At 42.0% G+C, this 13399-nt stretch overlaps 2 protein-coding genes across 12 annotated transcripts in view; one reads left to right on the top strand and one right to left on the bottom strand.

The window, feature by feature from the left end:
• Positions 1-123: 123 nt before the first annotated feature.
• On the top strand, positions 124-11723 carry LOC123995117. 9 transcript variants are annotated; one of them, XM_046298467.1, is made up of 15 exons: positions 124-310; positions 3977-4079; positions 4297-4350; positions 4454-4520; positions 6441-6635; positions 6736-6938; positions 7122-7190; positions 7405-7471; positions 7540-7667; positions 7813-7882; positions 7983-8192; positions 8396-8434; positions 8588-8644; positions 9145-9333; positions 9529-11723. In XM_046298467.1, exons 4-15 carry the CDS (start codon positions 4463-4465, stop codon positions 9741-9743), a joined length of 1500 nt encoding a protein of 499 aa, XP_046154423.1. In that variant the 5' UTR covers positions 124-310; positions 3977-4079; positions 4297-4350; positions 4454-4462; the 3' UTR covers positions 9744-11723. The 9 variants fall into 9 exon arrangements, with proteins under 9 accessions (XP_046154423.1, XP_046154422.1, XP_046154420.1 ...); XM_046298466.1 differs by having other exon boundaries at positions 4297-4361; positions 9148-9333; XM_046298464.1 differs by having other exon boundaries at positions 4297-4361.
• A 1067-nt stretch (positions 11724-12790) lies between these two features.
• The window catches only part of LOC123995116 (atypical kinase COQ8A, mitochondrial-like), a 37860-nt gene continuing 37251 nt past the window's right edge, over positions 12791-13399 (bottom strand). For all 3 annotated transcript variants that reach the window (XM_046298461.1, XM_046298462.1, XM_046298463.1), the window contains exon 15: positions 12791-13383. In XM_046298461.1, the coding sequence (XP_046154417.1) occupies positions 13090-13383 (294 nt within the window). In that variant the 3' untranslated portion in view covers positions 12791-13089. The remainder of the gene's footprint in view (positions 13384-13399) is intronic.

Genomic DNA, 13399 nt, shown 5'->3' with positions numbered 1-13399 from the left:
TTTATATATTTATCTATATATTTATTTATATATTTATTTTGTCAGAGCCATAGAGACGCTTGGCTGATTGTGAATTCAACGTTATCCCCCACCAACCAACGGGCTGGGCTGTTATAGCCTGACACTTTCACTTTCTGATTACTAGAAATCAGGAGGATGTTTCAAGAGTGAAAATACCGACACAGATGTGTTTACATAAATTAAGATTATATTACTTTTGATCTGGTATTTGACGAACCTCTCGTCCAAAAGTGATTGTGACTAGTTTGTTTATTATCTGTGTTGGTTGACGTCGTGACAGTATTATGCGGTAAGTAGACTACGAATTGGTCATCTTAATTTGTGTATATTTTTTTCTAGTTTGGGCAGCCGATAGTGCATGGGTGCTAGATCTGCACTATAGTCTGTCTAGGCTTGATATGCATTTTGTCAATGGTTTGTGCAGCTAAAACAGAATATTACAAGACAATAATGCCAGTTTGATACAGGTGCAACATGTAGTGAGTAGGAGAGTGAAAGAGAATATCACCAAATACCCCACTACAGGCAAGTAACACACAACTGAAGCTGTACTCAGGAGAGCTAATTTGATAAATGGGGTGAAATAACACAGACTGTGTCATTAAGGGGGTTAAGCACAAGCTAGTCTTTGAAGTTGTGGAGTTGGATCAAAACCCACTACTCTCTGGTTTTACGTGTGAGCACTTAGGACTCGTAACTCACAATTCCAGCCGAGCTAAACAAAGTGGAGCAGTGCCCCAAAGAGCTGCTGAGCGAATATCATGACGTGTTCAATGATCTAGTGGAGTCTGTGCTTGGAGATGTCCACTTCTAGTCTGGTCTCATAGACTAGACATAACATCGTAAACGTACATCTTGGAGACTCAAATTAGTAATGTTACGTTTGGTATGGTTACATAAAACAGATGGCTACTTAGGGTGGTGTGTCGGGGTCGAACGTATAAGGCGAATGTCTAACAACTCAAACGTTGCGATTTGGAATCTCATCACGGACAACTGTAGCTAATTAACAGCTTTTCATCTACTTACTACTTTTTAGCTACTCTGCAACTCATTAGCATGTTAGCTAACCCTTCTTCTAACCCTGATTCCGGAAATGTTGAGCCGAATAAATGCAAGACACACTGGCGGGGAGGCACGCTATAGACAGGCAAGGGACAAACTTTTCTGGTCGAACATGAGAGAGGAATTAAGGACATGTATCCAACTGCTCAGCCTGTAATGAATATGCACAGCACAACGAATCAATGATTTCACATAACATCCCAGAGTGCCCATGGCAAACAGTGAGCATGGACCTTTTTACATATATAGGAAAGGACTTCCTGATTATTGTTTATCATTACGCAGATTACTGGGAGGTGGAGCTACTGCCAGACGTGTCAGCTGACATGGTCGTCACATTCTGCAAAGTGGGGAGGAGGGGGGCTATGAGGCAGAGCCAGCTGCTAAGAGAGTGAAAGACCTATGCAAGAGGGCAAAGCTAGACAGTATGGATGTATGGGCAGCTATACTGCAGTGGTGCAACATGCCACGGAGGGGATGGACAGTAGACACGCACAGCGTCTCAAGTCATTGCTGCCGGTGACACCCAACCTGCTGAAGACCTCTTAGGTTTTGGTTGTCACCAGTAGCTATGTGTGGGTAAAATCACTGGGACGCAGTATTTGAGGCGTCACTACAGATGTGGGTTCGATCCCAGGCTGTGTCACAACCGGCCGTGACCGGGAGTCCCATAGGGTGGCACACAATTGGCCCAGCGTCGTTCAGGTTAGGGGAGGGTTTGGCTGGGGTGGCTTTACTTGGCTCATTGTGCTCTAGCGACTCCTTGTGGTGGGCCGGGCACCTGCAGGCTGACTTCGATTGTATGTTGAATGGTGCTTCCTCCCACACATTAGTGCTGCTTGCTTCTGGGTTAAGCGGGCGGGTGTTAAGAAGCGCGGTTTGGCGGGTCATGTTTCGGAGGACGCATTACTTGACCTTCACCTCCCGAACCTGTTGGGGAGTTGCAGTAATGAGACAAGATCGCATATCACTAAATGGGGGTAAAAATATATAGAGATATTTTTCAGATCTGTGTTTCATAATTTTCCTTCAATTTAAAAAAAAAAATGTTTTTTTAAATTTCACCTTTATTTAACCAGGTAGGCAAGTTGAGAACAAGTTCTCATTTACAATTGCGACCTGGCCAAGATAAAACAAAGCAGTTCGACACATACAACGACACAGAGTTACACATGGAGTAAAACAAACATACAGTATGAACAAGCCTATATACGATGTGAGCAAATGAGGTGAGATAAGGTAGATAAAGGCAAAAAAAAGGCCATGGTGGCAAAGTAAATAAAATATAGCAAGTTAAACACTGGAATGGTAGATTTGCAGTGGAAGAATGTGCAAAGTAGAAATAACAATAATGTGGTGTAAAGGAGCAACATAAATAAATTCATTAATTAAATACAGTAGGGAAAGAGGTAGTTGTTTGGGCTAAATTATAGGTGGGCTATGTGCAGATGCAGTAATCTGTGAGCTGCTCTGACAGTTGGTGCTTAAAGCTAGTGAGGGAGAGAAGTGTTTCCAGTTTCAGAGATTTTTGTAGTTCGTTCCAGTCATTGGCAGCAGAGAACTGGAAGGAGAGGCGGCCAAAGAAATAATTGATTTTGGGGGTGACTAGAGAGATATACCTGCTGGAGTGTGTGCTACAGATGGGAGATGCTATGGTGACCAGCGAGCTGAGATAAGGGGGGGCTTTACCTAGCATGGTCTTGTAGATTCGCAAGAGGGTGAATGTATTTCACCAGAAAAAGTATCAGAGAGAGCGAAACAAAAATGTGCTAATCAGCATTGAGCTAATCTGAGTGAGTTCAACTGTGAATGGTCCTGGCGAAAAAATCTAAGTCTAAAGGGAAGCCTGCTTGGATTTGGCGTCTCTCCTATCAAATCGCTTTGAGAGCATACGTCATTAACAGGAACAACTGGAATTGTTGCATCTCTTTGTGTTGTTGTCCACCTGTGGCTAAAATTGTCTCTTTCCTAAATTAGCCATGGATGGATATAGGGATTTGGACGTGTGGTTTTACTTAATTCTCCATACTGGCCAATGATTTTAAGAGCGATTCTGATCCAAACATTTCTCTACGAGTTGGGTGAGTCAGCATGTGTTTCTACTTTCACGAAGGCACACGCACGCACACACGCAAACAAAAATCAGAACCATGGACAGCCACATCATATTAAGCTTATGTTGATTGGACTTAATTGTTTTGGGTATCATTCAGTTGTCACTGTATTAGGCTAAGCAGAGGTGATTTGACGATGTTGAAGTTAAGTTGAAATGGTGCTGGAATAGTGGAGGCATCTCCTGTTTTCTTTTTGACTTGCGGTAACTCTCTGTGGTTTTAAATCAACAGTTGTTTATTGGTCTGAAAATGTTAGAAACATTGACTTCCTTAACCATGCTGTAGGTCATGTAGGTCTGTAGGTCTGTTACATGCAATATGCGTCATGGATTTCCCCAGTCAGAGGTTGCTGTTTTGTGATAAAGCTAAGGTTTTGTTAATAATGTATTCTGCCACTGTGTCTTCTTATTGTCTCGGCCTTTAGGCTTATATATATCACGCTCGCAAGGCATATGAATTAACAGCAAACAACGCAATTATCACAGCACATACAGTGTAGGATGTAATATGGCTTTTCTGGAGAGGGGGTGGCTTGGCTTCCCCAGTGGACTTATCCACACACCGCTACTGTTAATTCATATGCCTTGCGACCGTGATACCTGGTGTGCATCTGCGTAGTGGTTGTCTGTCACGACCAACTAAAAGCACTATTTTATACTGTTTTTTAAACTTTTGTTTCTTCCTTCTCATCGTTAAAGCTAGTATAGGAGGGAAATGATGCCACAATCTATGTCATTAAGTGTTTCAGTAACAGGCAATTCTTTGTGTCTCTGCAGTGTCAGTATTTGATGTCCCTCTCAGCCAACACTCATCTAAACAGTGACCGTTTCTCCGTGGGTCTTACCTGGCAGCGTAATAAAGGTTGATAAACAGCAGCAGGTGAGATTATATTTGTAATTTTTGCATCCACTCATGGCCTAATCAGTGAATTTGTTATTTGATTGCCCAGGCTTATTGAATTATGACATTTTTTGATAAATGTACCTTTTACAGCAAAGAAAATGTATTCTCTGGGCACAATGTATTTTCTATCTGAAAGTGTTGTAACATTGTATCAGAATAGGCCTACCCGTCCTGAATCTGTTATCTTTTCAAGATCAGAGCAGAGGACAGCAAATCCTGTTTCCCTACAGCAGCATCAGTGTGACAAGTATGAGTCTGGTAACTACAATGAAATGATACAGTTAGCAGCTGTGTAAGCCTGTGAACAATGTTTTGTACTAATAAATAGTCTACAATTCTCTTCCTCCTAGGCAAGGACAATGAGTTTCGAAAAGCCAAACAGGAGCCTCTCACCAGATGCAGCATATGCCCTTACAAGTAAGCAAAGATTTACATGATCTGGGTCCCAATTAACTTGTGGTAACCACCTGTTGTAGGATATCAAAGAGCCTGAGAGCAGTAGGCTATTGCAATAATCTTATATTTATTTAACACATCTACATTTCAAGGGAAGGGGAACAATGGGCATCTTGGCAAAAAGGAAGTGTCTGAAAAGGTTAGGTCGACTAGCTATCAGTTTTCAATGGTCGTGGTGCTGTCCATTGTGCTAAATGTTTGCGCGCCGGTATAGAGAGCAATCGTAATGGCGTCTTTTTGTAGACATTAACTCCGCCATCGTTCGTTGGACAAAGCTTATTGGGAAATAAATTTAGTTTTTGTAGGCATTTAGAATAAAAGCTGAAATAAGGTATGTGGTAAACACAGGCCCAGGAGATCTTCTACATTTATACAAAAGATCTCAAGACCATGGTGCTTGCCTACGGAGCTGTGAGGGGAACGGCACCTCAGTACCTCCAGGCTCTGATCAGGCCCTACACCCAAACAAGGGCACTGCGTTCATCCACCTCTGGCCTGCTCGCCTCCCTACCACTGAGGAAGTACAGCTCCCGCTCAGCCCAGTCAAAACTGTTCGCTGCCCTGGCCCCCCAATGGTGGAACAAACTCCCTCACGACGCCAGGACAGCGGAGTCAATCACCACCTTCCGGAGACACCTGAAACCCCACCTCTTTAAGGAATACCTAGGATAGGTTAAGTAATCCCTCTCACCCCACCCCCCCTAAGTTTTAGATGCACTATTGTTAAGTGACTGTCCCACTGGATGTCATAAGGTGAATGCACCAATTTGTAAGTCGCTCTGGATAAGAGCGTCTGCTAAATGACTTAAATGTAATGTAAATGTTAACCTCAGACTTTGTTTACGGCGTTTATCCCAAACCCTATTCTTTCCCCATGAATTTACCTGTTAGGAATGGCTGAACGAACCAGAGGTAACTCATTTCAGTATTTTAGGACTTCAAGCGGGCAAGCTCTATATTCCTGTAGTTTGCGCTGTTGTGGTGCTGAACATTTGTGCATCAGTAGAATAGTGTCCATAATTGGTCAATTTCACCACAATATCACCAGGAATTAAGAGTTCCGTTATCTCCATCTTTTTGCATCGCTCTGTTCGCCAAACTTATCTATCATTTTGGCGTGATCCACTTTCCTTTCATTGAAAATGAATGGGCGACTCCCGGGTGGCGCAGTGGTTAAGGGTGCAGCGCCAGCTGTGCCATCAGAGTCCCTGGGTTCGTGCCCAGGCTCTGTCAGCCGCGACCGGGAGGTCCGTGGGGCGACACACAATTGGAATTGGCCTAGCGTCGTCCGGGTTAGGGAGGGCTTGGTCGGTAGGGATGTCCTTGTCTCATCGCGCACCAGCGACTCCTGGGGCGGGCCGAGCGCAGTGTGCGCTAACCAAGGTTGCCAGGTGCACGGTGTTTCCTCCGACACATTGGTGCGGCTGGCTTCCGGGTTGGATGCGCGCTGTGTTAAGAAGTAGTACGGCTGGTTGGGTTGTGTATCGGCGGACGCATGACTTTCAACCTTCGTCTCTCCCGAGCCCGTACGGGAGTTGTAGCGATGAGACAAGATAGTAGCTACTACAACAATTGGATACCACAAAATTGGGGAGAAAAAGGGGTAGAAAAAAAGAAAATGAATGGGCTCCGTCATGTTGTCAGTGCACGTCCATGTTAGTGGACATTGCCTGTAAGGGATAATGGGATAAGGGATTCAAACAGGCTAGTTAGATGTCTTTATTGTAGCTGCGACTTCTACAGTACAATTTAAGTTCGCCTACAACACTGCCATTTATGGACCAGGCTAGCTGTAAGACACTTTTGAATATGCTAATGTTGTAACTGAGGTGTCACAGTTGCTTAACCCTATACTTAAATCACATGTTTATTATTCTATAGAGTGGAGGACGGCGACATTCTTCACCATTCTGACTGGGAATACTCTGCGGTCTCATGAGGAAATCAATCACTGTCTCACTGCAAAAGGTTTAACTGAGGTGACGTCACTAGAGGAGAGTGATGTCATCCTGGCTTTCTGTCCCATTGTCTCTCGTGCTGGGACTGATGTTGAAGCAGCACTGCAGAAGATTCCAGGTAATCAATATCCATGAAGAACATTGTCAAAACGTTAATGATTCATTAATCAGGTATGTTTACGTGATTATTGTTACTGTTATCCCCTCTCTCTTGACAGCTGGTAAACCTGTCATCCTGGTAGTGCTGCATCACACCTTCGATCCAGACTACACTGTACCTAACAGTAGCAGACTAGTGACCAGAGGTGATGTGATACTCACAGTGGACTGTCTCTTCCATGAGAACCAGGGACTACTGGAGTGTCCTCGCAATGAAGAAGCAATTCTAAAGATTCTGGACAGGACAAAAATACAGCCAAAGGTAGTTCACCTTTATTCAAAATGATAATTTAGATAAAGAGGAACATTGTGTCCCCAATGAATACAAATGGGAAAAAGTGAGCTTGAGTTGAGATTAGTAACGTCTAGGGAAATAACACGTAGTTGTAATACTCCTCATGCACACTGACTTGTATGTGTACTGTGTATTTTAACTCTGGTGCAGAATGATGAGGTCTGGGAACTAATCGGAGAAGAAGAAGCCAGTGATGCCCCTGAGCAGGAAAACCTAGAGGTATGTCGTCTCATTTCAGACTTTGCCACTTGGTCAAAATACGAATGACAGGTCAGAGCAGAGGGAGGTGGTCAGAGCAGAGGGGATCAAATCCTGTTTCCTTACAGCAGCATCGGTGTGACAATACAAATATGTTTAACAATTAAATGATACAGTTAGCAGCTGTATAAGCCTGTGAACAGTAATAAATAGCCTATCAATCTCTTCCTCTTAGGCAAGGACAATGAGTTTGGAAGAGCAAATCAGGGGCCTCTCACCAGTTGCAGCATCTGCCCGTGCAAGTAAGTTATCTCCCTGAGCTTTATGCAGTTGTTGTTAACTGTCCTCCTAATATCATATTTGTTTTCAGGAGCTGGAATTAAAGAGGACATTGATATTCAAGAGTTAACAAGAGATGATCTGAAGGAACTTCTGCCAGGCCTTGAGCATTTCAAACTTAGGAAGAAGATCAGTGAACTTCTAACCCAATCTAAACAGGTTGGTATAGTTCCAAAAGCTTCTATGGTTACTGTACCACTTTGTGGGATCATTCGGTATAGTTATAGAATGAAGGTTTTTGATTCATTGTACATTTACATTGTATGTTCTAATCCCCCCATGTTTTGTTATTTTTGTTTCTTAGGACACAGCTAAACCTATCGATTTCATTCTTAACGAGTTTAGGGAATTCCTTCCAGCTGTTGTCATGAAGAGTAAGTCCCTTTTCAAGGACTTTCAGCATAGCTGTCACCCAATACATTTGTGGTGTCTCTTTGGTTGTAATTGTATGGACTGGTCACTTTCTCCTTACAGATGCACTTGTTCCTGGGGGAGTGTTACATGGCTACGTCACTATTCTTAAAGATTTGAAGAAGCAGCTGGCCAAAGCCGTGCACTTAATTCAGGAACACATTGAACTGCTTGAGAGCTACAATAAAGAAGAGCCCATGGAGGCTGAAGGCAATGCTGTGTCCCCATCAGCTGACTCTGCTACAGCAGGAAAACAGCTATCCAATGTTGCAGGTAAATGACATAACTGCTGTCTGTGTTGGTTCCAGTACAGTGGGTCTTATCCCTCATGAATCAAAAGACATAGATAATGGTATACAAAATGTGGAGAAATTAAACAATCAAGACATTCACTATTGGGACTTTAATGGAGCTCGAACAGTCTTTTCTTAGCCTAAAATTACTCTTTTAACAGCCGAAATGTACATTATTTCCAGTACATAAGCAATCTGTTGAAGGCGCTTCAGAACGACCAGGTAACTCAACCTTAAACAATGCATGTTTTTCTCAAAACATAAGAATTCTATAATGTTAAACCCTTTTACAGCTGGCAAAGCCAACCACAATGACTTGCACAGACTCACAACAAAAACACTGGACTTGAATTCATAGTACTTTGTTGTCCTCAGCCTTAGGTGCTGTAGAGGTCCACCCCAAACGACCAAGAACAGATCTGTCCACCAGTGGTAAGTGGCAAAACTTCAAGGAACCCCCACCTCATACTTCAGGAGCAGCTGGAATAACATATGCTCCTCCAAGTACCAGTGGTAGTGTGCAGTTCAGGTTGCGAGGCAAGCTGGAGACCTCAAAATCATGCTCTACGTACACTTCAGGAGCAGCTGATATTGAGCCATCTGCAACATCCTACAAAGGCCATTATCAAAGCCTAAACACTGTTCAATGTCATTAAATCCTTTAAAATATAACTCATTTATAAATCAAAAATTGATGTATCAATCACAGATAGCCCCTTTAAGGAATTGGAAACAATGTGTTGAGAATTTGATTTCAATTGCTACTTGGCATAAATACCTCCTTACCTCTCCACTCTGATAGCTGATGTGTGATGAGCTTTCTAGTGTGAAATTTCTGCAATGGAAATCCACCACTTTGCTTTTGTTTGTTGTTTGCAACATCTTGGGGATATACTGTATGTAGTGGTCATTTAATTATGTTTTGTTTCAAGAAGTTAAAGTCTATTCCCAAGTGTGTGGAAAAACCCTGAACGCTCACCTTGCACTCATGAAACAAGTGGAGGATCTGGGACTTAAACGAAAGGAGACCAGTGTAGAGGACTGCCAAGTCATAATGGTCTTCTGTCCTGTTACATCTCGTGTGGGAACTGACATTGAGGCTGCCATGAGCCAAGTTCCAGGTAGGAAAGCCTTTTGGGATTACACCATGAAAGCAAAAGATTTCTAGACCGAATACAATTGTCAATACTACTTCTATCATGGGATTTCATTTTACTCAACAGGATGTATTGGTCCATGTTGTAAAACAACCTTTTGTCCAATGAGTTTTTGGGTGGAAGTACTTTTCTAAAGCTTGCATCATTTTGTCTCAACAGGTAACACAGATGCCATTCTAGTTGTGATGCACCATACTTTTGATCGCTACTTTGTCACAGACCAGAGATCTGCATCTCACTACAAAAGCGTAGAGAAAGTTAATGTTCTCTTCCATGACTCTGTGGGACTTCTGCATTGTAAAACAAATGATATTGCAGTGACTCTCATACATAAGGCCTTACTGAAATACAACAGCAGTTCTTACAGACATTAAGTGCCCCATTGTGGCAACACAAAGAAAGTGTTTGAAGTCTGTAACAAGATTACAACGCCACCAACATTATTTAAAAACCTACATTTCTACAACTTCCACCCAGGGCATTGGTGACTCATTCTAGTTTAGAAGAAAGCTTATCACAATTTGTGTAGTGAGCCAAATTAATATCTTGATTCTCAATAAGTACAAAACTAGACTTCTCTGTAGAACCTCGGAGTGAATCTTTGAAGATACCTCATATGTATTTGTGAATTTCAGCTTGTTCTACTTTTAGTATTAGAAGCACTTATAGTTTGAGGTGTTTTCTACTGTTACATTATGCCTCAATCATGAGAATGTGTTTATGAATGTTTCATCTTATTCTATGAGAATAAATCAAGTACAAGTGTTGCATAAAATATTGAATTAACTTAGTAATAATGATATTGACAAGATGTTCTCAACTCTTCAGATATCAAGACTTACTCATTTGTGTTGAGGAATTTGTCTCTGCAGATAGACTAATCTATTCCAAAGCTAAAATAAAGAGTGCACACGCAACATTGATTGGAACAAGTGTCAAGTCAAATATTTAATATTTATCATAACACTAAGAACGTAATTGATTATAAAAATTCTGCTGATATCAATATAAAAGATGCATAGCGGCATTCATTTCTAAACATCCTCGTAGCAATACTTTTGCATTTATATTCACACAAAGTGATTTAGAATCACTTCTCTCTTGCCTTAAGTCTTTCCATCAAAGACAGGCTTTAATGACAAAACAGCAGTTTTGTCAACTGATGTAAAAACCTGCTGTTAATAAAGGACACCATGATCAAAATGTCATAAGCCCACCAGGCCACAAGAACAACACTTTAGTGTCAAAACACGACCATGGGCCTGTAGCACCAAAATGAAGTAGGTCAGTCAATGAGAATATATGCTCTTATTTCCACTGGAAGTAAGGCCATGTCCCATGATCCATCCATCAACCATCTCCACCTCACAGAAGTAACCGTGTCATGACAGTGCAGATTATTGATAAATATATTATGATATTTCATGTTTCCCAAATGTAATGTGTTTATAGGGACAGGCTTTACAGGAGATTGTCCTCAAATCTTCTCCCTCAACAGGAATTGGTCTGCAACCTGTTAACGTGTACAATATGCTTAAGTGTGAGAAAACATCCTTTTACACTTTGGTATGAATCACATGAGCATTTGTCCTCATAGGACACTAGAACTACTGCCACATGCTGGAAAATATAGGCCATTAACAGTATATCACTGTTCTTTAATATATTTAACTGCTGTCTCATCACCACCACTGGTTTTATGCCCATTAGACAGTATCATATCCCCGCATCACAAGAAACCAACTGTCTTGAATTCACAATAGCTTTACAATTCTCTCTCAGACACACACATCATGGCATTTATCCCAGTTAACTCAACCATCTGATACGTCTTGTGAATATCTTAACTGGACAGCCATGGTTAATATACTCCAAATAACACACACACAAAAATATATACAGTACCAGTCAAAAGTTTGGACACACCTACTCATTCAAGGGTTTTTATTATTTACTATTTTCTACATTGTAGAGTAATAGTGAAAACTGAAAAAACAAATGGAATCATGTAACCAAAATAAACAAATAAAAATATATTTTATGTTTTAGATTCTTCAAAGTAGCCACCCTTTGTCTTGACAGCTTTTCACACTCTTGGCATTCTCACAACTAGCTTAATGAGGTAGTCACCTGGAATGCATTTCAATTAAACAGGCGTGTTTTGTTAAAAGTTAAATTGTGGAATTTTGTGACAAGGTATACAGAAGATCGCCATATTTGGTAGAAGACCAAGTCAAATAAGCAAATAGAAAACAACAGTCCATCTTAACTTTAAGAAATGAAGGTCAGTCAATCTGGAAAAATTCAAGAACTTCGAAAGTTTCTTCAAGTGCAGTCGCAAAAACAATCAAGCGCTATGATGAAACTGACTAATGAGGAATGCCACAGGAAAGGAAGACCCAGAGTTACCTCCGCTGCAGAGGATAAGTTTAGAGTTAACTGAATCTCAGATTGCATTCCAATGCTTCACAGAGTTCAAGTAACAGACACATCTCAACATCAACTGTTCAGAAGAGACTGTCAATCAGGCCTTCATGGTCAAATTGCTGCAAAGAAATCACTACTAAAAGGACACCAATAAGAAGAAGAGACTTGCTTGGGACAAGAAACACGAGCAATGAACATTAGACCGTTGGAAATCTGTCCTTTGGTCTGATGACTCCAAATTTGAGAGTTTTTGTTCCAACCACCGTGTCTTTGTGAGACGCAGTAGGTGAACGGATGATCTCCGCATGTGTAGTTCCCACCGTGAAGCATGGAGGAGTTGTGACGGTGTGGGGGAGACACTGATTAATTTAGAATTCAAGGCACACTTAACCAAGATGGCTTCCATAGCATTCTGCAGCGATATGCCATCCCATCTAATTTGCACTTAGTGGGAGTATCATTTGTTTTTTAACAGGACAATGACCCCAAACACTGTGTAAGGGCTATTTGACCAAGAAGGAGAGTGATGGGAGTGCTGCATCATATGACCTGGATTCCACAATCCCCCGACCTCAATCAAATTGAGATAGTTTGGGATGAGTCGGACCGCAGAGTGAAGGAAAAGCAGCCAACAAGTGCTAAGCATATGTGGGAACTCCTTTTTTAAATGTTACCTTTATTTAACTAGGCAAGTCAGTTAAGAACAAATTCTTATTTTCAATGACTGCCTAGGAATAGTGGGTTAACTGCTTGTTCAGGGGCAGAACGACAGATTTTTACCTTGTCAGCTTAGGGATTTGAACTTGCAACCTTTCAGTTACTAGTCCAACGCTCTAACCACGAGGCTACCCTGCCTCCCCGATCCTTCAAAACGGTTGGAAAACAATTCCAGGTGAAGCTGGTTGAGAGAATGCCAAGAGTGTGCAATGCTGTCATCAAGGCAAAGGGTGGCTACTACTGAAGAATCGAAAACATCAAATATATTTTTATATATATTTTTTGGTTCTACATGATTCCATATGTATTATTTCCTAGTTTTGATGTCTACACTATTTTTCTACAATGTAGAAAATAGTAAAAATAAAGATAAACCCTTGAATGAGTAGATGTTCTAAAACTTTGGACCGGTAATGAATATACACACATATTCTGGTTCGGGGGAGAGACGGGCAAAAAAGTGCCATTCATATACATTAAATTAACAGCAGAGAAAGTCTGGCTAGGGTCAACATCCCTCCCCTTATAGTCCACACCTGATGCTGTAGCCCTGCTATTGGCCCTCTGCAGTGTTTGTCACTGGCTTGGTCGGTTGGGGCGGCCCCTCCAGTAGTTGTTATAGGCCTCCTGGAACATGTTCTTGCAGCCGAGCTTGGCGTCGAGGCGGGAGCAGATGAGGAAGGAGCCGCCCATCTTGCGGTGGAGAGAGTAGGTCTCCTCGGGAGGCGGGGTGAGGCGCTGCTTCAGCATCACGGGGATCAGGTTGTGGATGCGCTCCGTGGTGCTCTGGGCGCCGAAGTTAAAAGGCTCCATAGAGGCAAAGGCCTCGCCCAGGATCATCACCGCGTCCACATGGGCATTCACCATGGACTGAGGGAGGGGACGA

The sequence above is a fragment of the Oncorhynchus gorbuscha genome, linkage group LG14, assembly GCF_021184085.1.
Source record: "Oncorhynchus gorbuscha isolate QuinsamMale2020 ecotype Even-year linkage group LG14, OgorEven_v1.0, whole genome shotgun sequence".
Classification (NCBI taxonomy): Eukaryota; Metazoa; Chordata; class Actinopteri; order Salmoniformes; family Salmonidae; genus Oncorhynchus; species Oncorhynchus gorbuscha.
The sequence above is the reverse complement of the archived record's forward strand: the minus strand, read 5'-3'. Positions and strand labels throughout refer to the sequence as shown.

Excerpts from the sequence above, each read along its gene's own strand:
- LOC123995117 (XM_046298464.1), top strand. Across the intron at positions 6,636-6,735 it reads AGCACTGCAGAAGATTCCAG|CTGGTAAACCTGTCATCCTG; the intron begins GTAATCAATATC and ends CTCTCTTGACAG. Across the intron at positions 8,193-8,395 it reads ACAGCTATCCAATGTTGCAG|TACATAAGCAATCTGTTGAA; the intron begins GTAAATGACATA and ends CATTATTTCCAG.